General features: G+C 45.3%; 1 protein-coding gene across 1 annotated transcript in view; it reads left to right on the forward strand.

Moving 5' to 3' along the window:
• Positions 1-430: 430 nt before the first annotated feature.
• RPIA (ribose 5-phosphate isomerase A) overlaps positions 431-26,384 on the forward strand; it is a 30,950-nt gene continuing 4,996 nt past the window's right edge. The window contains exons 1-8 of the mRNA XM_026648113.2: positions 431-590; positions 6,685-6,745; positions 8,927-8,982; positions 14,302-14,361; positions 15,430-15,494; positions 16,260-16,328; positions 17,062-17,203; positions 24,203-24,302. Of these exons, the coding sequence (XP_026503898.1) occupies positions 534-590; positions 6,685-6,745; positions 8,927-8,982; positions 14,302-14,361; positions 15,430-15,494; positions 16,260-16,328; positions 17,062-17,203; positions 24,203-24,302 (610 nt within the window). The 5' untranslated portion in view covers positions 431-533. The remainder of the gene's footprint in view (positions 591-6,684; positions 6,746-8,926; positions 8,983-14,301; positions 14,362-15,429; positions 15,495-16,259; positions 16,329-17,061; positions 17,204-24,202; positions 24,303-26,384) is intronic.

Genomic DNA, 26,384 nt, shown 5'->3' on the forward strand with positions numbered 1-26,384 from the left:
AGCGCACTGACAAGTGCCACGGACGCTGTGCCGGTCACCAGGGGGCAGGGTGCCTGGCAGCGCTTCCCATCCATCCCTGGTGCATTGCTTCAGCTACCACCGCCCCGAGGTTCACCCTGGGGGGAGCTCCCCGCCCAGCCAGCCAGCACAACCCCTCCACCCCAGCTGGCACTGAGCCTCTCCCCAGCCAGCCCGCTAGGGGCACGCGAGCCGCGGCAGCCCTGGGCAGGCGAGCTGCATTGTGGGAGCTGTAGTTCCCCCTGCTCCCCGTCCCTTGCACCCCCCCAGCCGACGGCACTACAACTCCCAGCCGCCACTGGGCGGCGCCCTCCCCCCTCCCCCGCGCGGCGCCTTCCCAGGCTTCCCGCGCGCGTGGGGCAGCCCGGGAGCCGGGGGGTGGGGTTCGGCATGCGGCGCGGGAGGCTGCTGGCCCAGGCGCTGCTCCCAGGCGGGGCAAGGGCGGGAGGTGGGCGAGCTGGGCCCTTGCGCACGTGCCATTGCCACCGCGCCGGCAGCTCAGCAGCCGCAGCGCCATGTCCGAGGAGGCGAAGAGAGTGGCCGCCTGGGCGGCTGTAGATAACCACGTGAAGGTGAGTGGAGACCCTCCCCCCCCCCCCGCAAAGGGCGGGCCCCGGAGTTTGCAGCAGCTTCCATTCATCTGGGGGGGCTGCACCAGATCCCCCCCCCCTCCGAGAGTTGTAAAAGTGACCCCCTACCTCCAAGCCAAATGCTTTGCCTCCATGCCTGTCAACGTGGGTGTGCAAGTAATTCTGCACTTTAACACATGCATGTGACAAACAGGATGGGGATTTTGCTGCAGGATGGGGTTCTGCCCTTGCATCTTGTGGGGGGGATGGCATGGTTTTACCCAGCTCTGGCTAGGTGCCTGTTGCACGTGTGCTCGCAGGGTTGCTGCCAAGCCTCACTGTTCGTTTTTTCCTTCATTTTAGATTGCTTTTCAAGGGCATTAACAAAACCCCTATCTAATATCCTGGGACCCACACGACTGCAGCTACACCGCGTACAACAAAACCCCCTATCAGCTTTGTGCCTTTTGTGGGGGACAGTTGTCCCAAGCAAAGAAGGGAAAAGTTGTCTGTTACGGGGCACAGCGTATGCCGACTGGACTCTGTAAATGACGATTTCAGTTGATCTCTGTTTCAGTGAGCCATGCTAATACTTTTCATTTTCATAGCAGATTGCAAAATAAACTAAACTAATTGCCATACAAGTTGGGGCCAGATAACAAACTTCCAGTACTCGGACGGCCCTTGCTGAGCTGGATTGGCATGTCTAAGGCGGTCATTGTGCTACTATCTGAGCGCCACACAGACTTTAATGACCAACAGTTCTGTGAATTAGTAAAGTATTACTCACATTCTACAGATAGCTGCTCTGTCTCAATTTTCCTAAGTGACCTGTTGAAGATCACACAGGAATAGCACCTTCTCTAGATCTGTTTTTGGTACAGGCCTGTCTGGAACACTGAGCCTCAATCAGTTTGAAAACAAAATCCTCCAGCAAATCAGAACTGCGGAGTGAAGGTCTGTGCTGTTATGGAGTTGAGACTTCCGTGTACTAAGCGTGCTTTTTATTCTGGTAAAATAGAACACTTAAGCGGTGTCCTCTTAAAGTGGGAAAAGAATACAGTTAAGAATGTGAATAGCTTATTTGTTCTGTGTCCAGGAAAGCTCTCCAGGCTTTTTTGGCTTCCCCTGTAGCTGGTTAAAATGCATGGTCTGACTCAGCTTGCAAATTAAGACAGGCTGTGGCCTTGTATCATTTTGTAGGAGTTGCTTCTTAAATCTTTTGATAACAGTAGTAAATAAACTGGTAGGAGCCATTGCATGGGTGTTAGATGGTTTTGGCTATCGGGGAAAATCCACTCTGTTCTCTCTTTCGCTCATCTTTTCACATCAGAAGCGGAGAGCTCAGCATTTTAAGGGGAGCATTTTAAGTTGTATTTTTGGGCATTACAGCTGCCAGTGTAGTTGTCGCTGTTAATTAGTCTCCCAACACTAAGCAACAGACTTCCTCATTCCTATTATTATTTATTCGTATTACGGTAGGCTTAGAGGCCCCCGACTGAGACAGGAGCCCAGTTGTGCTAAGCACTGAACGTACACCTAGTGAAAGATGGTCCTTGCCCTTCAGAACTTACAGTCATCATACGCCCTGATCCTGCAAACACACACATGCTTAGCTTTGATTACTACTCACGCTAGTAAAATCAAGCATGTATGTTTTGCAGGATCAGGGCCTTAGATTTGTCAGCTCTTTGTGGCGGAGATCATATCTTTGTTTAATGTTTGTTCAGCACTCGCACAACAGAGTTCTGATCCATAACTGGGACATGGTCTATGCTTAAAAATTAGATCAACATACCTGCTTCACTCAGGGCTGTGAAAAATTTCATGTCCTGAGTGCAATGGTTAGGTTGACCTAATCCCTGGTGCAGACGTGGCCAGGCTGACAGAAGAATTCTTCCATCAACCTAGTTATTGCCTCTCAGAGAAGTAGATTAACCACATAGTAGGAAGTATCTACCCTACAGTGGTGTAGCTGCAGCATAAAGGGCCATCTTCCTCCAAGACACTACTGACTGAAATTTGTCCCTTCCACCAATAGAAGTTGGTCCAGTAAAAGATATTACTGCACCTACCACGTCTCTCTCTCATGTCCTAGGACCAACATGTCTACAGCAACATTGTAGTCAAACAGACAAAGGATGGGAGATAAAGTATTATCCCTGTTTTACAGATGGGGAAGTGAGACAAAGAAAGCTTTAATAAATCTCTTTGGGATTTGTACACTTTATTTCAGCACATTTCCCCCTTGTTTCAGGCCTTTGTTGGAGAATGGGATCCTTTGTGATTTCCCAGTTTTTCCTTTCTTAGTTCTTGTCTAGACTAGGTGCTTGTCTACACTTGAAACACTACAGTTGTGTTGCTGTACTGCTTCAGTGTAGACACTACCTACACCGACATGATGGGTTCTCCTAGCGGTGTAGGTAATCCACCTCCCCGAAAGGCAATCGCTAGGTCAATGGAAGAAATTCAGGGGGTAGGTAGGTTGGAATTTTCACACCCCTCAGAGACATAGCTACACCAGTGTAAGTTCCTAGTGTAGACCAGCCCTAGGATTTGGAAGGTGTTAGCTAACACATGCTAACAACCTAGTCTAGACAGAGCAGTGTGCTTTAACACATGTTCAACTCCAACAGTTTAATGTTAACGGCCCACTAAGCAGTTACATGTTAGTCTAGGACTCGGAAGATGCTGGCTCTGTCTTCACTATTAACCCTATACCCTACCCTTACCTGTTGTTCACCTCACCTACCTACATCGTGGTAAAAACTACGAGTGCCTTGGCTCCACTGGGCTTTTACAGCAATGTAGCTAATGCACATTAGTTATCCTGCTTTAAAAGCACACTTTTTTGGGGGGCAGTGAAGGCATAGCCCTAGTCTAGAGAAGACCATACATGTCTTGTCTTACCTAGATTGTTGTAGGTGGGCTGGAGCTCCCTGTCTGTCTCCTCCTCCTCCTGTTCTTGACCTTGATCTTCCCTGGGAGGATTGCAACTACTTCTGTGTTGGCCTCACACGACCCACCCCCCAGCAGGAGTAGAGCAGAACTTAGGAGACTGAGTCTCTTCCATTTTTGTGGCGTCGCTGGCACCACTGGGAACATACAGGTGTAATTGTCTGCGATGACTCCTTTTGCAGAGGAATCTCCGGTGGGGGTGGGGGTGGGCTGGGATAATGTGGGAGCTCCCAAACTTGGGCCAGATTTAAAGAGTTAATTTTTTTGTCAGTGTCACTTAAGGGGCCAGTTAAGTCCTTAACCCCCCTGGGGTTTGATCTGTTTTACCCTTTTCCTTCTCAATCAGGCTGACACTGCAACAATGCTCCCACTGGCCAAAGCAAGCTAGCTCCATCCAGAGCTGTTCAACTCCAGTCAAAGCATCAGCCACAGGAGGTTGCTTGATATGTAATTCAGTGGTATAAGGTTTGTCTACCCTTGAAACGCTACAGCGGCACAGTTGCAGCTGCGCTGCTGTGGTGATTCAGTGCAGAGACTCATTACAGTGATGGTAGGTGTTCTCCCATCTCTTGTTAATCCATCTCTGAGAGGCGGTAGCTACGTCGATGAAAGAATTCTGCACTGAGGGTTAGGTTGGCTTAGCTATGTCACTTCTGCGTGTGGATTTTTCATACCTCTGAGCAACATAGCTGGGTTGATCTGACTTTTTAGTGTAGACCAGGCCTAAGAAACATTAAACTGTACATTAGATAATATGTAAGGACCAAGCATGGCAACTTGTAGCTGAACTTATTTGGGGAATGTGGCTAAATGCAGTAGAATGTCAACCACACACTTCATTTGGAATCGGAAATACACAGTCAGCAGCAGAGACAAACAAACAAACAAAAAAGCAAGTACAATACAGTACTGTGTTAAATGTAAACTACTAAAAAATAAAGGGAAAGCAGCATTTTTCTTCTGCATAGTAAAGTTTCAAAGCTGTATTAAGTCAATGTTCAGTTGTAAACTTTTGAAAGAACAACCATAAACATTTTGTTCAGAGTTACGAACAACCTCCATTCCCGAGGCGTTTGTAACTCTTAGGGTCTACTGTAGTAAAATCTTGAGCTAACGTTTTGTGATTCTTTTTCTGGCACTAGCACAGTTCCGCAAGTGAACTGAAGCTTTGTATGCTGGCTGAGGAAGTTGCTCCTATATGAACAGCACAGAAGTATGCATGGGATGCAGTTAGGTCCCATCAACACTTAAATGCCCAGGTGATAGGTAAATATAAAAAGTGGATCCACAGTGCAGAGAATACCATTGCAACATGGTACTACCCATCCACTCCACCTCCCAGTGTGTCTAATCGTATAATACAGAAATGTGGAGATGAGACTGAATGGTCTTAAACATGCTCCTGAACCAGGCTACCATCCTGGAAAACCCAGGGCTATGCCATTAAAACTCATCTATGCTGAAAGACTAAAATCCTGTTTTAAATGCATCAGGGAGCTATTGTGGAGGAGGACTTGGACTCAGTTACACCATGTATCTACAGAGCAGACAGGATCTGACCTCTGGGTGTGAGAGACGGGGTGGCCTGCTACTCTGCTTCAGGGTATATGCTCTTGCATTTCTTGCTTTGGGCAGCAGGACTGTTTACGAGTGATATTGTTCCCAGCAACAGTATTTCACTGTGTGGTTTCCTTGAAACACAACATCAAATGGTTGTTTCAACTTCCTCCCCTGCTGTGGCAACCTCTGAAGGCTGCAACTGTCCTGCAGAGTAATAGGCAGACAGAGAAGCTGCACTGTTAGTCAGTTTCTCTGGTGTGGGTGGGGGAGAAGAGGCACATCTGCTGGATGTTTACAGGAGGCAGAGAACTGCTCTACTCCAGAACCAGGGTTTGCAAACAGAGATGCTAGTTTAAAGGAAGGTGCTGCATCACAAACCCGGGGTTAAAATGAAACATTTTATGAGCAAGCCTTTATCCCAAGCCTCAGGAAGATTTTCAATGCTGGTATTGTGGGAAGTGTTTCCCAGGCATCCTTAACCCCTCTGTGATCTACACATTTATATCCCTTCATCCAAAGGACTATCATGTTTTTGGAGTTGACTTTTCCCTATTTCTTTGAAGGATTAGTCAGGCTCCTGTATGCTCCGAATGGGACAGTCCTCCTAGTTTTTCCTAGACATTATGGGCCTGGGTTTCAGAAGTGCAAAGTACCCACAAGTCCATCCAAACCAATGGGAGCTGTGTGTGTTCAGTGCCTTTTAAAATCAGGCCCTAAACCAGGGGTCGGCAACGTTCGGCACGTGGCTCGCCAGGGTAAGCACCCTAGCGGGCCGGGCCAGTTTATTTACCTGCTGACGCGGCAGGTTCGGCCGATCGTGGCCCCCACTGGCCGCGGTTCGCCGTCCCGGGCCAATGGGGGTGGCGGGAAGCCGCGGCCAGCACATCCCTCGGCCCGCGCCGCTTCCCGCCACCCCCATTGGCCCGGGAGGGCGAACTGCGGCGAGTGGGGGCCGCGATCGGCCGAACCTGCCGCGTCAGCAGGTAAATGAACTGGCCCGGCCCGCTAGGGGGCTTACCCTGGCAAGCCGCGTGCCGAATGTTGCCGACCCCTGCCCTAGATAAATATACAGAGTATCTGACCTTTAGGATCTGGTATGTTACTTAGAATTCCTGGTCATGCTGTACCATAAAGACAAGCTGGTTTCCCTGCCCACTCTAGAGCGGTATTTTTCTTTCCCCGTCTGAAGTAAGCAAAGGAGACCTTGTGTATCAGTTTAATCACTGAGCGGGGATCCTTCTGCAGGAGTTGTGCAGACTCTGATAGCAGAAGCAAAGAAAATATTCTGTTGGAGTAGGGTGACCATATTTCCCTCAACTTAAAATGGGACACCGTTGCCGTTGCCCCAGTCTTTTTGCTAAAACAGTCATTTGTCCCATTTGCTCTTGAGAGTTTGTCACCTGAGACCTGCCGCAAGAGCAAATGGGACAAATGTCCAGTTTTAGCAAAAAAGCCAGGACATCTGGGACAGAGCTTAAAAAGGGGACTGTCTGAGCCAAAATGGGACATATGGTCTCCCTGTACTGGACCTTCCGTAATGTGCTATGAAAACATTCTTCTCTCTTTTTCTGGTTTGCAGAATAACCAAGTCCTTGGAATTGGAAGCGGCTCTACAATTGTCCCTGCTGTCCGTCGACTAGGTATGGTAATAATGTTGGTTCCATCCGAAGGAAAATGCTCTGCTCCAGCGGCCCCAGCTAATTGGAACGCTAGTCTGGAGAAGTGAAATATAATGCCTGCCTGCTGGATAAACAGCTGACTTGCAGTTAAAAACCTTGGGTGTGTTGATTGGTCAGCACATCTGATCTGAGGCAGAAAGTAAACCCTGTCCTTGTGCCTCAGTTTCATTGTAAAGGCCGTCACCAAGAATTAATGAGTTTGTTGGTCTGTAGCTTTCATTAGACTTGAGCTCTTCTCTGCTGTTGCCAGACAGATCAGTCTCCTAAATTGTGCTCAGGTTGGAGCTAAAGGTCTAATTCCAGCTCTGCCACTGACCCACAGTGTATCTTAGGTTAAGGGACTGGCCCATTCTTCTGCAGTTGACTCATTTGTAAAATCGGGGTAATGTTACTCCCTCATCTCTCAGATGTCGGGAAGGCTAATGTTTCAATGGTGCTTTGAAGATGTGGCATTAAATCCTGCTGTAATTCATATGTCCTGCAATTCCATTGATTGTACTGGGTGAAAATCAGGGCAGAGTTTGTCCCATAAAGTGCTGTGTATAGGCGAACTATTAGATTAATGCAACCCTTTAGCAAGTGGGCACAAGTCTAATTATACAGCTGCGTCTCCCCAAGGTGCAGCGTGCGCTACAAGTAGCGTTCTATGGGTTAACAAAGGGCAGGAGGCCAGGGCTCATTTTCAGCCTTAGGTCAGATATGCTCATCAAGCACCGAAGAACCTTTTTGAGTCAGTCAGCTCAGGTCTGCCCCTTGTTCTTGAAGGGAGGGACTTGCAACATGGTTAATTCTAGAATGCAGTTCATCTTGGCAACAAAACGTGGACAATAAGCTGCCTCTTATTGGCTTCCCATTTAAAACAGAACAGCCCACTGTGGGAAACCGGGACTGCTAGACAAGCTCTGTTTGTGTTTTTGTTTGTTAGCTCAGCAGCATAAGGTCCCCTCTGTTCCAAATGAGAGTTTGGAATGTTCTGCCCATCAGGACTCTGAATACTCACTCCTTGGTGACTTGCAGTACTATTGGTGGCACTATCGATTGACTGAACTTCAGTGGGATTATGCACGTGCGCAAGGGCTGTTTGCAAGATCGAGACCTCCGTGGAGACCTAACAGCACAACTGATAATAGAAGATGGGAGAGAGCAAAAGTCACCGTTAAGATCGAGGAGATGCTCACTTGTGTACATTGTTTGCGTCTTGTTGGTTCCAGGGTGGAGTCTGTGTTAGTTTTTAATACTTGTGAGGTATTTTAGGAATTGGATGCTCTGCTTCCAGGTTTTGTGGCTCAATATCAGAGCTGTTCTGCTTCACACCAAATCTTTGAGCCATGAATATATTTATAAAGCACTATTGGCCTTCAAGACTGCTGAGGAGCGGGGTGCCAAAAGCAGGGCTTTCTGAATGATCAGAACAGGGGAGGAGTTTGCCTGCATCACCTGTTGCCATTAGGTAGCACTTACCCATGTTCACTCAGTCAGGCTGTTGGATTTGCCTAAATTTGAAACATAGCATTTTGTAAAAAAATTTATTAGGGAATTATCTTAATATGTCCATAATAACATCTATTATCTTAATAATAGATGTTCATCTTTTCAGGTTACACGGAGGGACGAAACATTTAATTCTTTTAATGGAAATACTGGATTTTGCTCCATTAGTCATTCCCCTACCATATATTTAAATGCATTTTATTATACATGATATGAGGCCCTGAGGCAGCAAAATCTTTCAGACAGCTGCTATTATTCACCTAAAGCTCTCTTGTTTACAAGGAGTGCAGTAAAATGTGTATAATATAGGATTTAATTCCCTAGGTGATGAATTATTCTTTACTGACTGGGCACAATTCTTGCTTGTTCTACTGCTCCGATATGAGATGGGTCATTAGCCTTTTCATCATAGGTTGACCCAGAGAAGTTGTTTAAACATGATTGTCACCAGAAGCTACAGTTTATCCAGCACAGGATGACACTTGTTTGTAGTTTGTGCCTGACTCTTCTTTGCAAATACAGGCAAGCCCAAGTAACTGGAATGTTTCGAAGAGGCTGTTTGAACTAAAGTTTCTTAAAGTGAAACTTGTTGCACTTTCCTCTAGCTCTATTGTTCGTTGAGCAAGCTAATGCTTCTGCTTCTTCCTACAGCTGAGAGAGTTAAACAGGAGAATCTGAATATTGTCTGCATCCCAACATCTTTTCAGGTAAAAAATATTCTCCCCTCCGGGGCCCTTTCTTATGGTTAATACACTTGGGGTTACTTTCTATCAGCCTATGGAAACTCTAGGGCAGTTTCTGAATTAGCTGGTACTGTAAATCTGCTCAAAGCCCCAGTTAGTTAAAGCAGAACTTTGCTAGGTTACGGCGCAGATTCATGGCCATGACTTCAAGTGTGGTGATGGATAGTCATTGCCCTGAGTTGAGATTCACAACAAACCCATGCACCTTTTGAGAAGCTTATGGTGTTGCGTTTCAGACAACGTGCGTGATGTCTGAGTTACCACACGGCTCGCTCCATGGCTCCGGCTGTGGAGAAAAGCTATGAATCGGTTGAATTAGGGGCTTGATCCAAAACCCATTGGAAAGACTCTCCCTGAATTAGCTGGGCTTTGCATCAGGCTCTGGAAGCAGTAAAATTTGAGCTGCACTGGTGGGACCACATGCACAAGAGGATATGGAAGTACACGTAACTGGCTTGCACATGGAGCTCCTGAAAAGAAATCAGTATAATCTGTCCCTTGCTGGGCAACCTTTTATGGGGACATGTTTTATACCAGCTTCGCTGTAGAGCTGTGAGATGTTTTCGGAGAGAGGAAGAAAGGTCTTGTGGAAGCACTGGGACTGGGTGTCAGGAGAACTGGGTTCTGTTCCTGACTCTGCCACGGAGTTCCTGTGTGACTTCAGGCAAATCATGTTCGTTGCTCTGTGCCTCCCTTTCCTTAATAACGAAATGGGAATACACAGGCATGTTCTTCCACAATGTGCTTCCCCTTCCCCTTTAGAACATGGCACGAGAGTGATATCATCAGGCAAGTTCATGAGGCAAGAAGGGCAACAGACCATTGGCAGAGGCAGTGTGGCCCAGTGGATAGGTCGCTGGACTGGAAGTATCAGGAGACTCAAGTTCTATTCCTGGTTCTGACCTGCTCCGAGACCTTGCGCAAGTTACTGCACCTCTTGTTGCCTCTGTTTTCCTTCCCACCCTCTGTCTGTCTTGTCTGCATCGCAAGCTCCTTGGGACAGGGGCACTCTCTTGCTATGTGTGTGTTCAGTGTGACACAGAGATCCATTGGTGCCAACTAGCAAAGGGTTCACTGTTTGTTATGAGAAACTCCTGTCTCAGATCTGATAAACTCATTATACGTAATACACTCTTTTCATAGTATTTATCCATAAAATGTAGCATGTGAGGTCTCTATTGAAAGCTTGGAATTTACCAATACTCATCATCATTGCAAGATGTGTCACATTCAGCGCCTAGCAAGAGTGGGGACACAATCATGCTACTGTAATACAAATAATTAATAATAATGTTCATTGAAAGAGTGAAATATAAACTCTATACACAAAATGCTGCCAAAAGCACAAAGTAATTATTTAAAAAAAGAAAAAGAAAAATGTATCTTCTGTAATCTTTCATTTGGAGTGATCTAGGGTGTTATATGCAACAATGTATTTGAAAAAAAATTCAGACGGAAGTGACTTTATTTATTAATTGATATTGTCTCTTTAATTTCCCTAAAATGGTAACATTGATGCTTGTCCCATCTGTATACTATCTAACTAGAAACACGGGTAAATTTCTTTTGACCTCAACCATATTAGTTCTTCACAGTGACAATTAATTGAAATTAATTGACAGCCTTCTTCAGTGCACCAGTGTGAAGCATGGCTGTAAGTGGCTGCACTGTGGTTTTAGGTGGAACATTACAGTTGGGAAAATTGGCCTTTCATTGGTGAGGAGCAAGATCTTTCTGAATTGTAGGAGAGACACATGCTGTAGTTCTCCGTGTTTGTTCCAGTATCGGTGATGGAACTTTTCTTATTGCTCTCTGCTTACCCACATGAACCATGTTGAACAGTTGTAGCTGAATCTAGTGCAGACCCTGCTCATGGGAGAAAGCATGCTGTGTCACATGACTGCCTGGAGAAAATGGGAAGAGGACAGTAAGGCTTGCATGGGCGTGCTGCAATTCTTAGCTGGCCTTACCATGTGGGTTGCACCAAGACAAGATAATTCTTTTACAGTCTTAGGTGAAAACTAGTTACACTAATGTAGTCCTTCCACTTGGCACAATATTCTAAGTTCAATTCACTTGTCTTTTACCATAGGCTTTTCTTTTTCACTGTTACTCAGATGCTAATATGCATATGTTAAGGAGGTCTAGCCAATAGAGCCCTGGACTGGGAGTCAGGAGACCTGGGTTCTATTCCCAGCTCGGCTACTGACCGATTGTGTGACCTTGAGCATGTCACTTTGCCCCATTGTGCCTCAGTTTCCCCTCACCACACTTTGTCTGTGTTGTCTCTTTCGACTGCAAGCTCTTCAGGGCAGGGAGTGTCTCTTTCTGTGTGTATGTACAGTGCCTAATGTAGTGGGGCCCCAAATTCAGTTGGGGGACTCTAGGCACTACTTTAAATGTTGTACCATCATATTTTTATACCAGGAGTCGGCAGCCTTTCAGAAATGGTGTGCCGAGACTTCAGTTATTCGCTCTAATTTAAGGTTTCGCGTGCCAGTAATACATTTTAATGTTTTTAGAAGGTCTCTTTCTATAAGTCTATAATATATAACTAAACTATTGTTGTATGTAAAGTAAATAAGGTTTTAAAAATGTTTAAGAAGCTTCATTTAAAATTAAATTAAAATGCAGAGCCCCCCGGACCGGTGGCCAGGACCCGGGCAGTGTGAGTGCCAATGAAAATCAGCTCGCATGCCGCCTTTGGCACGCGTGCCATAGGTTGCCTACCCCTGTTTTATACAAAACTCTCCTTTCTGCTTCCTGGCTATGGATGGCTAAGGAGTTAGTACAGGAGTTATCTAGCATAGAGAAGTAGGGACGGAGAAGCTGACTCCTGTTTCCCCTACCCTGTACCTTCAAGATGAAGGGATTGCTTTGGGGATTTATAAGAGTAAATGCCAGGAGAAAGCCCTGCAGGATGGGATTCATGCCTGGTGTGTATCCATTGACTCCAGGAGAGTTGTTATAGGAGCCAATTTGGCCCTATGTGTGTAGTTAAATTCAGATCTGTTATGAAATGATCATGACCATTCACCCCAATGGAGTTTGATTTACACAGTAGAATTAACAATAAAAAATGTTTGACAGGTTCCTGGACGCTAGGTTTGTAACTAGGTGCGTACTGAGGAGCCTGTTCAGGTCGGGGGTCTGACACCTGGAGACATGGGGACAGAGTTTCCCTGGCTGCCTGGCACCCAGGGAAGTTTAGTAAGCACTAAACACCACCAGATCAGTGTGGCAGCATCTTACTTCCACTTCCCCCATGTGTACATAACTGCATGAGGTGTAAGGCAGAGGAGAATCAGTGTCAGTGGGCCTGAATCAAACCCACCCATCCCAACACTGGTGTAAATCCATCGAAATCAGTGGAGCCAAACCTGTGTATATGAGATTGGAAACCAGCCCAGTGTATGTGTGTCCCTTTCCTCTGGAGTTGTGCATGTACTGATCATCTGGATAGCCACCCAGGGGGTTATAACCTAGCAACTGGGCTGTTTCTTGGCAACAAACTGTAGGTTTCCATCGAATACCGAGGAGAGCTCTGGGTTCCGCCTAGTTAAAGCAGTTGTAGAGCCAAAGCAGGCTGCGTGTCAGTGAGATTCCAAGTGCTGGGCAGTTCCATGTCTGTCTCGCTACGCTTAGGAAACCTTCATGTACCTATAGTGAAAGTCTCATTCTAATCCAGGAGTCGGCAACCTTTCAGAAGTGGTGTGTCGAGTCTTCATTTATTCACTCTAATTTAAGGTTTCGTGTGCTAGTAAAACATTTTAACGTTTTTAGAAGGTCTCTTTCTATAAGTCTATAATATATAACTAAACTATTGTTGTATGTAAAGTAAATAAGGTTTTTAAAATGTTTAAGATGCTTCATTTAAAATTAAATTAAAATGCAGAACCGCCAGGACCCGGGCAGTGAGAGTGCCACTGAAAATCAGCTCGCGTGCTGCCTTCGGCACGTGTGCCGTAGGTTGCCTACCCCTGTTCTAATCCTTGACTTATGTGCAGGAGCCATATTGTTACTGATGCTTTATCTCTTGGTCATGAGAACTCTGCACTTGCTTATGACTCTGTGAACCCAGCCTCCCCATCCTATTGGAGCGAATAACTCCCAAATGCTGTCGTTTCCTGAGACCTGCATGCACGGCAAATACAGAGATCCGGGTCCTCAGTTGATGTAGCTCCATTGACTTAAGTGGAACTCCGCTGCCTCTTTTGCTTCCTCAGGATATGGCCTAGAATGTTTAAAGGAAAACCTCACTGTAATATTAAAGATTTGAGTAAACAGAGAGTAAAATCAGGGAACTCTTTAAAGATGTGTCTTAGCCTCGGTACAAAAGAACAAAAATTAAATAGTAGGACATGTCAGCAATAGTTCAAATTGCGGGGGGGCTCAATACTCAAAAGTGTGCCCGGAGCTTTTGACTTGATCGAAGTTATATTAGGGATGAATTTGGCTCAGGTAATGCAACTTGCTATAACACTCTCCTGGATGGGGATTGAACCTGACACTGTTGGGTCTATAAGTGGGAACCTCTTCTGCTTGAATTAAAGGGATAGTGGCAGACTCCTAAACCTCTATACAGTCTAGCCAGTACAGGGGACAGAAAGCCACTCTTCGTTAGGAGGGATTAGACTCATCGTTGCAAAGCGTGGCAGAATCAGGAGACTTCCCCAGTCTTTGTCAGGGAAGTTGGTTCCCCCCCCCCCCCCCCCGCCCCAGTTTCTCTTTTAAAAGTGATTTTCCATGCAGCAACAAAAAGCATTTTCCAACTGTTAAACCTCTCTGCACTTCTGTGGGGTGAATATTACTATTCCCATTGCACAGAAGGGTGTGAACTGAAGCACAGAGAGAGAAAGCAACTCGTCCAAGGTCACACAGTGGGTTAGTTTGTGGAAGAGACAAATGTAGAACCCTAGTGTTTTCCCGATCTTGTAGGATTTAAGTAACTCCCACTGAAGTCAATGGGAACTGATGGTGCCCTGCAGGAGGAGGAACCAGGAATCCTAACGTACAGCCCCGCTCAATTCAAAGGAGTGGTAATACCTGTTGTTACAGAATGCCAGTCTCTAACTAGCAAAGGAGACTTCTCCTTGTTACTTGGTTCTCCTGCTCCTGCTGCAGGACAAGATGCCTTTGGAAGCTGAGACTGGAGAGCCCAAGCCATCTCTTCGGTCAGACTGTGGAGCTGGGACACCAGCAAAAGGAGTTTGAGCTGGTTGTGCAGCTTTTAGAGAATCTTTTAATTATCGACAAAATGTTTGTGTTGTTTTCATTGTGTAGGCACGTCAGTTGATCCTCCAGAATGGTCTAAGCCTAAGTGACCTGGACAGGCACCCGGAGGTAAGGGAACTGTAGAAATGAAATCACTTCTGTATCTGCGGAGCCTCGATAACTTCTTCTGCAGAAAGGATCTGGCTGGTGTGTTGAGATAACGCCCTCCCCTTTCGGCTCTCGGGACCCGGGTTTGGATTGTGAGCTAGGGGCACAGGTGGAAATGAGCCTGCTGTGTTTTAGTCCTAGGTTGCTCACATTGCAGAACCACAGACCGACTGAGGGTCTGTGCTCAGGAGAGAGCCAGGGATGCACTAAAAGGTGTGCAGGTTAGAGTGGAGGTCCAGTACCTGAGCTGCAGGAAGCTTGTTCTGTCAGATTCTGGCTGATTTGTTTGACCCCTCGATTTCATGAGCACTAAATCCACTCCCTAATCCTGAACAAACACAAAATGAAGTAAACTAGACGGGCCAGACATTGCATGTTGGAATTTGTCCAGGACTCAGGGGCTAACAACCACTCCCTGGGTAAAGGTTCAGTGGCACCTTTAGCAGCCCAGCCTCCCTGCCCCATGGTGCGTGTCAGTTCAGCACTGACCTGGAGCGAACAGTGCTAGCTGCTGAGTCACCACCGCCACCACTTCCTGCAGGGCCGGCATTTTCTCTGGGAGTTTCCCATTCACATACTGTCCCTGCTTGTCTAACAAGACTAGACAAGATCAGCAGCTTGCCGTGGTGTGGTAGGTTATAGCTGGACTTGCTGGCTGCCTGCTGTTTATCTGTGGCTGTGTATCTGTGTGTAATTGTTTTCAAGACACACTTGTTTTGAGCCATCTGGCCGTGAGTCTACCCAGAGCTAGTTTTCAGTGTACTCAACAAGCCATCTAGAAATCAGGGATTGTTTCCAACAGTGTTTTGGGTTCAGTTTGGTGTTGACTAGACTCTCCCTGTAGTATCAGACCTCCTGTTGGCATTAGGATACTTTTCTGTGCAGTAAGATGTGGGCAGCTCTTAGCGGATGCATGAGTTGTAGGGCTGAGTGCAGCTGTGCAAACAGCAGGTGCCTGCTTCATGACAGTTTTCATGACAAGCACATTTGTTTCCCAAGGTTTCCAAGCCATGTTTTCTTTTCCCGCAGCTCGATGTCGCCATTGACGGAGCTGACGAGGTGGACTCTGACCTCAGCCTTATCAAAGGTGGCGGGTAAGCAGTGCCTTCTTGTATCTGCTTACGGCTGCAATGCTGCAGCCAGGCTTAAACAAATAGATTAAACTACTTGTGTTGTTAGAAATGTTTCTGTTATGATAGCACAGAGAGGTCTAAATTGAAATCAGGGCCCCACTGTGTGTAGCGCTGTCTAAAAACTTAGTGAGAGACAATCCCTGACCCAAAGATCTTATTATCCAATATCCAGAAGGGAGTAGGGGGTGGGAGTAGGAGCAGCATCGCCATCTAGTGATACAAGCCATGATTGCTTTGGGGCTTGGCTAAAGTTCATGGGGACTTCTTAATCCTTTCACGCAGATCAGTCAGGAGCAGATTTGTGTTTTGGGGATTCCATGTGAATTCAGTGCTTTGAAGGGTGTCAGGCTGACAACCCTGGGTATCCACACAGCAGGCATAGTAATATTGGCCCGTCCATCACTGGGCCTCACCCTGGGCCTGATTGGACCACCTGTAGAGGTTGAAAGAGAGCAGTCTTCTATGTCCTGGGTCTCTGTGCTAAGTCCCCTTTGGGCAGAGACTCTGCTTGTTAGTATGCCTGGCTAATTGCCATCTCCCCAGTGACCATGGCAATCATTCTGGTACCTTCTCAAGCACTAATTTACATTAGGTTTACAGGAAGGGGGAGGGGGTGAAACAACCTCCAGAATGAGTGGGGAGAATGTGAGGGATACTGTCATCCTTTGGGCCCACCAAGCATGACAAGGCCAGTTTAATGTGTTTACTTCTTAATTTTCTTCACAGAGGGTGCTTGACACAGGAAAAGATAGTTGCAGGCTATGCAAAATGCTTCGTCGTTGTTGCCGACTACAGGTAAAATATGTACTGCACTTCATTCCCACAAGGTGGAGACAGAGGGCTAAATTCAGTCATAGCTAAATATGTGAGTTCATTCACTGAGTGAGCGCATTATTTTGCTTCCAACGCTGTCAGTGAGCGCTTGGCCCTTGATGTCAATGGGAGCAGGACCAGGCCTAAGTAAGCCCAGCTCTACTGACACCTCATGAGTCGAATTTGACTTTTGTTTTTTAAATTGCAAAACCCCAGAGTTCCCAAATTGCAGAACGTGCTCTCTTCAAAATTTATCTGTACCCGTGCCTTTGGGAGTGGGTACGCCCAGCTGTCTGGCCAGCTTTCCAACTTGGCTGGGCATCGTCATCTGCTCTTGGGCTTACATCTGTAGGATAATAGAAAATTAACCTGCAGTCTTTCTGCACAAGTTCTGGGTGGTAACTGGATGAACTCCTGTGGCCTGTGCTATACAGGGGGTCAAGCTAGATGATCTAATGATCCCATGTGGCCTTAAGATCTATGAATCTGTCTCAAAAAAGGCTTAAGGAGGATTTGAATGGAGCACTAGGCTTTCTGCTGCTCCTCTGAATTTCCCCCTAAAGGACTTGGATGTTGTGCCCTTTGGGGCTTTATATGTGAGTGTATTATTATTATTTATTATGTAGTAGTATTATTAAATGTATTATTGTTATTTTATTATGTTTTAGGTGCTGTAATATTAATATTAATCCCATTTAAAACCAATTTCCTGTAGAAAAAATTCTAAGAACCTTGGGGAGCAATGGAAGAAAGGAATCCCCATTGAAGTCATCCCAATGGCTTATGTCCCAGTCACCAAAGCACTGACCAGGAAGTTTGGTGGCGTTGCTGAGCTGAGGATGGCTGTTCGGAAAGCGGTCAGTATGATCAAAGGTCTCTGAAGAAGACCGCTCTCCCCACATGGGTGTGCGTGGCGGGTGGCAAAACAGAAATGTGACGGATAATGTGTGTGCGAATATACGGTTTGTGCTTTTGAATATTCATAAAAGAACAAAAAACCTCTTGGCTTAAATTTTCAGAAGTGGCTAGTGACTTTGGACATCTACTTGCTGAGCATCCCCTTCTGAAACTCAGGCCCTTTTACAGCGTCTCACGTGAGACCGCAAAACACAATGTATGCTCCATGCATTTCTGGAATATATAGGGGGCAACATTTTGTTTCAGTAAGTGGCGGAAGTGGGCACAGCCATTTTACACTTGAATCTGACTAATGGAGGAATGGGTTGTGAATCGGAAGATTCCAGGCAATTTGGATGAAAGTGATCGTGAAGTGATAGATTTCAAGATTCTAAGGAAGGAAAGGAGTGAGAGCAGCAGAATGAGGACATTGGACTTCAAAAAAGCAGACTTGAACTAACTTAGAGAACAGGTAGGCGAGGTCCCATGGGAAAGAAATCTTAGAGGAAAAAGGAGCTCTAGAGGGCTCGCAGTTTCTCAGACAGTATTAAAGGCACAACAGCAAACTATCCTACTAAGAAAGAAAGGTAGGAAGACTAGTAAGAGGCCAAGATGGCTCCATCAGGAGCTCTTTAATGACCTGAAAATCAAAGAATCCTATTAAAAAGTGAAAATATGGACAAATTGCTCAGAGGAGTACAAAAGAATAGCACAAGTATGTAGGGACAAAATCAGAAAGGTTAAGGCACAAAATGAGTTACATCTACCCTGTTTCCCCGAAAATAAGACAGTGTCTTATATTAATTTTTGCTCCCAAAGATGCGCTAGGTCTTATTTTCAGGGGAGGTCTTATTTTTCTTGTCCTGGTGGCGGCGCGGGCTCTTTGATTTAAAGAGACCTCGCACTGCCTGAACAGCTCCGGCTGCGCTGCGGCCAATCAGTGAGCTGCGCGGCGGCGCCCGCCGCTACAGTCCAGAGGAGTCAGACGCCTTACGGTAGCTTCGGGGCCTTATATTCCGGGGTGGCCTTATTATCGGGGAGGTCTTATTTTCGGGGGGATGCCTTATATTACAGCGAGAGGCAAAACTGGAAGTAGGTCTTATTTTCGGGGGATGTCTTACTTTCGGGGAAAGACGGTAGCAAGAGACCTAAAAGGCAATAAGAAGAGGTTCTTTAAATACATTCGGAGCAAGAGAAAGATGAAGGAAAGTGTACATCCTCTATTTAATGAGGAAGGAGAGCTAATAACTGATGACATCAGGAAGGCTGAGGTGTTTAATGCTCATTTTGTTTCATTATTCACTAACAAGGTTAATGGTGACCAGATACTTAACACAATTAATATTAACGAAAAGGGAGAAGGAATAATAGGGAAGCCAAAATAGGGGGGGAAACAGGTTAAAGAATATTTAGACAAGTTAGATGTACTCAAATAGGCAGGGCCTGATGAAATTCATCCTAGTGTAATTAAGGAACTCTCTGAAACAATTTTGCAATCGTTAGTAATTATCTTCGAGACCTTGTGGAGGACGGGTGAGGTCCGAGGGAATTACAGACCAATCAACTTTATTTCAATACCTGGAAAAGTACTGGAACAAATTATTAATCAATCAATTTGTAAGCACTTAGCGGATAAAAGGGTAATAAGGAATAGCCAGCATGGATTTGTAAAGAACAAATCATGCCAAACCAACCTAATTTCCTTCTTTGACAGCATTACTGGCCTAGTGGTTAGGAAGGAAGCAGTAAACTAGATGTATCTTGATTTTAGTGAGGCTTCTGGCACAGTCCCACATGACATTCTCATAAGCAAACTAGGGAAATGAGGTCTAGATGAAATCTCTGTAAGGTGGGTGCACAACTAGTTGAAATACCACACTCAAAGAGTTATTGATGTTTTGCTGTCAAATTGGGAGGCTATGTGTAGTGGGGTCCTGTACTAAATATTTTCATTAATGACTTGGCTAATGGAGTGGAGAATATGGTTATAAAATTTGCAGCTGACACCAAGCTAGGAACAGTTGCAAGCCCTTTGGAGGACAGGATTAAAATTCGAAATGACCTTGACAAAGTGGAGAACTGATCTGAGTTCAACAAGATGATATTCAGTAAAGCCAAGTGCGGAGTACTTCACTTAGGAAGGAAAAATCAAAAGCACAACTACAAAATGGGTTGTAATTGGCTAGGCAGTAGTACTGTTGAAGAGGATCTGGGGGTTCTAATGGATCACAAATTAAGTATGAATCAGCATGATGCAGTTGTGAAAAGGGCTAATATTATGGGGTGTATTAACAGGAGTGTTGTATGTAATACATGGGAGGTAACTGTCTTGCTCTACTCAACACTGGTGAGGCCTCAGCTGGCGTACTGTGTCCAGTCCTGGGCACCACACTTTAAAAAAGATGTGGACAAATTGGAGAGAGTCCAGAGGAGAGCAATACAAATGGTAAAAAGGTTTATAAAACATCACCTCTGAGGAAAGGTTAAAAAAACTGGGTATGTTTAGTCTTGAGAAAAGAAGACTGAGGGAGGCAACCTGATAAGTCTTCAAATATGTGAAGGGCTTTTATAAAGAGCTTGGTGGTCAATTGTTCTCCATGTCCACTGAAGGTAGGACAAGAAGTAATGGACTTAATCTGCGGAAAGGGAGATTTAGGTTAGATGTTATGAAAACTTTCTAACTATAAGTGTTGTTAAGCACTGGAACAGGCTTTCAAGGGAGGTTGTGGAGCCCCCATCATGGGAGGTTTTTAAGAACAGGTTGGGCAAACACCTGTCAGGAATAGTGTAGGTTTACATGGTCCTGCCTTAGTGCAGGAGGCTGGTCTAGATGATCTTTGGAGGTGCCTTCCAGCCTTACATTTTTACAATTCTAAATTGGGCACCTGGAAAGGGAGATACTCAAAAATCTTGAAAATGTAAATCCCTATTTTTACCTTTGCAGAAATCTGTTTCTTTAAGTACTTTTATCCCCATTGTACAGATGGGGAGTTGAGGCACAGAGAGGCCTGGCCCAGGATCACCCAGGAAGTCTGTGATGGAGCAGGGCATTGAACATATGTCTCCCAAGTCCCAGGCTAATGCACTAACCCTTGTATTCTCCTTCTTCTCTACCTCTCTGCTGGGAGGACCGAGATTGTATGTGGTAGTTCTTAAATGTTATTCTGGGTGTATTAGGAAGAAGGTTGCTGTTACCAAAATACAGTAAAAATCTTTCTCTGACAGCCATAGATTAATAACATCATCCTGGCCACAGTCCTGGGAGATCTGAAGTTTTGATCATGGGGCTGTTCTAATGCATCCGTGAGGAATGTTGCTCATGGGTGGTAGTTTTGCTCTGAAGGGCCTAATCCAGTCTCAGATGAAGGCGATAGGAGTCCTTCCACTGGCTGAGTAGGCTGTGGATTAGGCCCTAGGTTTTTTATTGTTCTGTGACTTTTGAGTAGTATCCATCTTCTTATGGTGTGTATGAGTGACAAGCTCCCAGAGAGCACTGATGGGGAATCCCTTAGCACTTAGGGTTCAGGAAGGTCAGGTATGACTGGTGTGTCTCTCTTCACCTTCAGGCCAAGCAGGGTCTCTCAGCCCCAGTGGGAACATGGCGATGAAGAGGTTTAATGTCCTCTGTCTGTTTCCTTTCATAGACTGCAGATGTCCTCACAGTCACTCTCCAAAGCAGTAAACTAGAAAGGACTATTAGGCATGCGGTTAGTCTATTGCTAAGAAATTAAGACTGCATCTCCTCCAAGAGTAAAGTCACGTCACAAAACTTGTATCCTCATCTGTTTGTTTGAAAAATCAACCCTTGAGACATATCTATTATCTCACTCTTTCAGACAACCTGCTGAGTCCTGTTAAAACCAGATTTTTTGACAGTGGATATAACAGTCAGCTCTGCCTGTTGCCATACAGACAAATCTTTACATATTGAGAAATAAAAGTTTGCAAGTGGCGTGCTGTGAGTTTCACCATGTGACTTTCCTTTGCTGTTTGTGGTGCTAATTCCACATGTCTCTCTACAAAGCACTTGGAAAAATCCCGCTCTAGTTTTTAATACTTACCTTATGGGCAAACTCAGAATAATGACTTTTTGAATATTCAGTTCCATAGGATTCTTTGCATAAGGGATTGCACAGCTTTCCGCTCTAATATGCAGCTTCTTTGACCTTCTCAGCTGTGACGTATCTATAGAAATCCAATGGACAGGAGCACCCTGGCAATGCTAGTACTATTTTCATAAGACTGCTAAGAGATGAATTTCCAAAGTACTTTGTTCATACAGCACTTTGGTTAATCTGTGCCAGGGCTTCCTGGAGGGCCCCCCCTCTCCTCGCCCCATTCAGGGCTCTGGGCTTCAGCTGCAGGTCGGCATGTGTGTGTCGGGGCAGCCCCTCGGCAGGTGGCTTGAGGCTTCAGCCCCTCAGTGGGTGTCCCGGGGCTCCTGTGGGCTTGAAAATATTTACCGGCTCTGCTCTGGATGGCTCCGGCTGAATTTAAGTCCTGATCTGTGCCAAACTCCTAGGATCTACCATTGACTCAACTGTGCAACTCTGGGAATATCACCTATCTTCTTCGGTCCTCTCTTTCTTCATCTGTAAAATACTTGCCTACTTAACAGGTGCTTTGTGAGAATTTGTGAGTGAGGATTAAAAGAGCAATCTAGTGCTTAATATCATGTATTGTTTCTCATTTGGCCTGATCGGTTCACCAGTATTTGGTGCCTTGCAGGCTTGTTTCCATTAGGATGAGAAACTGTGAGATGAGTCAGGTCTATTCTTGAAGTCATCTTGTTTGTGGACATTTCTTGTAAATAAAGTTCTGTTACCCTGAACACAGCAGCAGGTGGCGTCTTTCAGAATGCCCAAGTCAGCTGCTCCAAAGAGCTCTGTGCCCAAGAAGATCTGTCCATCTTCTTCCTCTCAGGATCACACTTCTCCGGCAAACCAAAATGCTAGCACCCATGTTTGCAAACAGGGCAACCCCTCCACAAGGGTTAGCATTGACCTGTCATGAGGTCTACTGCTGCAGCCTCTCGCTGTTTTTACTACATGAAGGGACTTGTTTGCTCTTTCTGTTGAGCCCGAGAAAGTACTTGGCATGTCCGTTGGCCTTAATGAAGGGATTATCCTTGCCTCCAAGATTCCTCTCATAGTCGTCATTAGTACCTTTTGGTATAAGTATTATTAATAGTGGTGGTGTTTTGCATTGAAGCTCTTCTAACGGCCTAGGACAGACTCTTTTAGGGTACCGAAATGGGTCACTCTATGAAAAGCATCCCCTTATCATGCTTAAATTGGTTAATTAAGGGCTGTGTCTTCCAGCCTCTGTGTAGAATATGACTAAACACCATGTTTGACGGGTTGGATCACAGAAACCCCCTTGGGAGCTGCCACCTGATGTGCCAAGACTACCCCTGCTTCTGTTTTCCCTGCCAGCTCAGGACTCCAGCCCCCTGTCTTGCTAGGTCAGACACTCCTGTCTGACTCCAACACAGACCAAGCATCTGAATCACTTGTCCCAAAGCTACAAGTTTACCCAAAAACAGCTCACAGGAGTGTGCTTGTCTTTAGCACTCAGATGCCCAACTCCCAATGGGGTCTAAACCCAAATAAATCCGTTTTACCCTGCATAAAGCTTATGCAGGGCAAACTCATAAATTGTTCGCCCTCTATAACACAGATAGAGAGATATGCACCGTTGTTTGCTCCCCCAGGTATTAATACATACTCTGAGTAAACTACTAAATAAAAAGTGATTTTATTAAATACAGACAGTAAGATTTAAGTGGTTCAAAGTAGTAACAGACAGAACAAAGTAAGTTACAAGCAAAATAAAATAAAATGCGCAAATCTATGTCTAATCAAACTAAATACAGATAAGTTCCTCACCAGTTCCAGAATGCTCCCTTTTACAGGCTAATCTCCCTTTAGCCTGGGTCCAGCAATCTCTCACAACCCCTGTAGTTACTGTCTTTTGTTTCAGTTTCCTTCAAGTATCCTGGGGGGGTGAAGAGGCTCCTTCTTTAGCCAGCTGAAGACAAAATGGAGGGGTCTCCCCCAGGGTTAAATAGACTCTCTCTTGTGGGAGGAGACCCCCCTCCTCCCTCCTATGCGAAGTCCAGCTCCAAGATGGAGTTCTGGAGTCACCTGGGCAAGTCACATGTCCCTGCATGACTCAGTCTTTACAGGCTGAAGCCATTGCCCACATGGAATCTTGCATGTCTCCAGGAAGACTTCTTATGTGGATTGGAGCATTCCACGATGCATTGTTCCCCAAGTGTTTCCTGATCAGGTACTTAACCTGGCAAATTCCTTCCTAAAGAAGCTGACCAAATGCCTCCCAAAGCTTACTTAGAAACCAAGCAAGCATACAGCCCATATTCTTAACCTCAAGTAGAAAATGATATATATATGTACAAATAGGATGAATAGATATAGTAGACCATAACCTTTACGGAGATATGTTACCTGGCACAGGCAGCACCAAACATATTCCAGTTATGTCATACATACATTTATAAGCACCCCCTCCCCATAAAGCCTTATGGGGTACACTGTCACATCATGTAATAGCATTTTATCCTTGCATTGCTGAAGCCAGTAGGAATTTTGCCATTGACAACAGTGGGAGCAGGTTCATCTCAAAGGTACATACATTTTTAGTCCCACATTCACCAAGGTGTCTAGGTGCTTTCCATAGTCCACAGCCCCACATGCTTTGATGTAAACTGGATAGCTGTGTGTTTGTTTTTTGTTGTTGTCGTTCTCCCCACCTGGTGCAAAACAATGAGTGGGGCAGTGACACAGTTGAATAACAGCAATTTTCTTTATTTTAAATGTTCTGTTTGAGACATTTATTTCTAATGGAAACTGTGAGGGCAGCCAACTTTGTGCCTGAGTTTAAAAAAAAATTAAAAAAAAATCCTTGCAAGGTAGTTAACAGCACCTCTTTTTGCCTAGGGTCCCGTGGTGACAGACAATGGGAATTTCATATTGGACTGGAAGTTTGACAAGGTCCACAAGTGGAACGAAGTGAACACAGCTATAAAAATGATACCAGGTAATCTCTCATATTAAAAAAATTACTGAGTTCCTGAGGTCTGGCCTACATTGGAAATAAGGCGTCAGTTGTTAACAGTGTGAGTAATAAACCATTGGAACAATTTACCAAGGGTCGTGGTGGACTTTCCATCACTGACAATTTAGAAATCAAGATTGGGTGTTTCTTTTCTTTTCTTTTTTTTCTTTTCTTTTTTTAAAGATCGGTTCTAGGAATTACTTAGGGGAAGTTCTTTGGCCAGTGCAATGCAGGAGGTCAGTCGAGATGATCACAATGGTCCCTTCTGGCATTAGAATCTATGAGTCCATGAAGTTATACTGGTATAACTCTTTTGGTTAGGGATGGTATATTTTGCTTCCTGAATTGGAATACGTTATCCTGGCATAAGTGTGCTTATCCTGGTGTAAAACTGTGTACACCCCGGATGGGTTTTTGTCACTTTAACTATCCCAATATAATTAAAACAGCAAAACTTTCTAGTCCAGATGAGTCCTAAGATCCTAATTCAGTGAGATACATAAACCCTTGCCTAATTTTAAACATGGAAATACCAGGGTGCTACTCGCATGCTTAAAGGTAGTAAATACTTGAGTAGCTTGAGTGGTGAGATGTCAATTACATTGGTGTCCATCGATGCCAATGACTTTACAGCACTGTAACTTTATTAGGAGAACGAGATCCTAATCTTTTTCGAATGCTCTTTGTGCTGCTTCAGATAGGAGCTCCTCCTCGCAACATTGATGGACTCTTGGGGTGGGATTTTTCAAAAGCATCGAAGCCCCCTTGAGAGTTGGTGTGACTGGTGCCCCTACGAGGGCTTTTCTGCACGCGTGCCGTAGGGCTGTAACTTCACCAGGGTAGTTCCAGTGATCCAATCCCCCTAGGGTGGAAACAGTTTATACCACTGTAAAGGTGCTTGTACCCACATAGCTATTCCCATGCAGAAGGGGAATAAGCTGTGCCAGTATAACAGTATCCATGCTGGGGGCTGCACTGGTAAAACTATTGGTAAAAGAATCTCATCCCAACAGACACAGTTAGACAGATACAAAAGCTATGTAGACCCACTCACTTTTAGGTGCTTTTAAAGAAAATCTCACCCTTATTTGTATAAAGGTTTACAGTGGCTATGAAGTCACAAGTGGGGCTGTGATGTGTAGGGTACGTCTGCATAGCAGCTGGGGAGTGCGATTGCCAGCTCCTGTAGACATACGCAAGCTAGTTTGCTAAACATGGCCCTGTGGCCATGGCGGTATGGGCTAGCTGCCAGGGTACGATCCCGTCTAAGATCATAGGTACACACTCGGGCGTCTCGTCTGAATCGCTGCCTGTGCTGCTGCAGCCACAGTCCTTTTCTTAGTGCGCTAGCTCAATCAAAGCTAGCCCGTGTACATCCCCGTGAGCTGGGAATTCCACTTCCCATCTGCACTGCAGACACAGCCATAGAGCTTTGGGCAGTGATTTAATTTTAGGAAGAGAATTTTTTTTTTTTTTACTGTTGTATAGCTCAAAAAGGGGTTAGTCAGATGACCTTTTGTTGGTCAAATAAAATAAAACAGAAAACTTGTATATTTCAACTCCCAGTAAGAAGCTGGACTGCTTTTACCCTGACTTAAATTACACTTATTTAAAAAAAAAAAAAAAAAGTGATATCCGTAGTTATGAGATCATCCACCAGGTGGCAGCATTGTTTCATTCATCTCTTCAGAACAAAATTTGTCTGAGATGGTACGCAAGTAATTTAAACTCAATTCTGCAGCCCTGCTCGTTATGTGTGGCATACTTGTGAGGAAACGTGCTGTGCAGAGATGCTAGCCCTTCCGAATTTTCCATAATCTTCCAGATTTTATATGTAATTACGAAATTCGTAATTCAGGCTTAAATCAACTAATTTTGCAAGTGCACGTGTATTTCGTGTGTGTGTGTGCGTGTGCATACGGGTCACTCTCCACCACTGAGGTCCGAGGAGCACAGTGAATAGTGCCGTGGCAGCTGGGGCGCTCTTCACCACCACCCTGTGGTGCATACACCGACTGCGCGGTGAGGGTCTGATAGGAGGTGAGCCATTCTGAATGAGTTGGG

This window comes from Terrapene carolina, unplaced genomic scaffold (genome assembly GCF_002925995.2).
Source record: "Terrapene carolina triunguis isolate 2854851 unplaced genomic scaffold, T_m_triunguis-2.0 Scaffold66, whole genome shotgun sequence".
NCBI classification, from domain to species: Eukaryota; Metazoa; Chordata; order Testudines; family Emydidae; genus Terrapene; species Terrapene triunguis.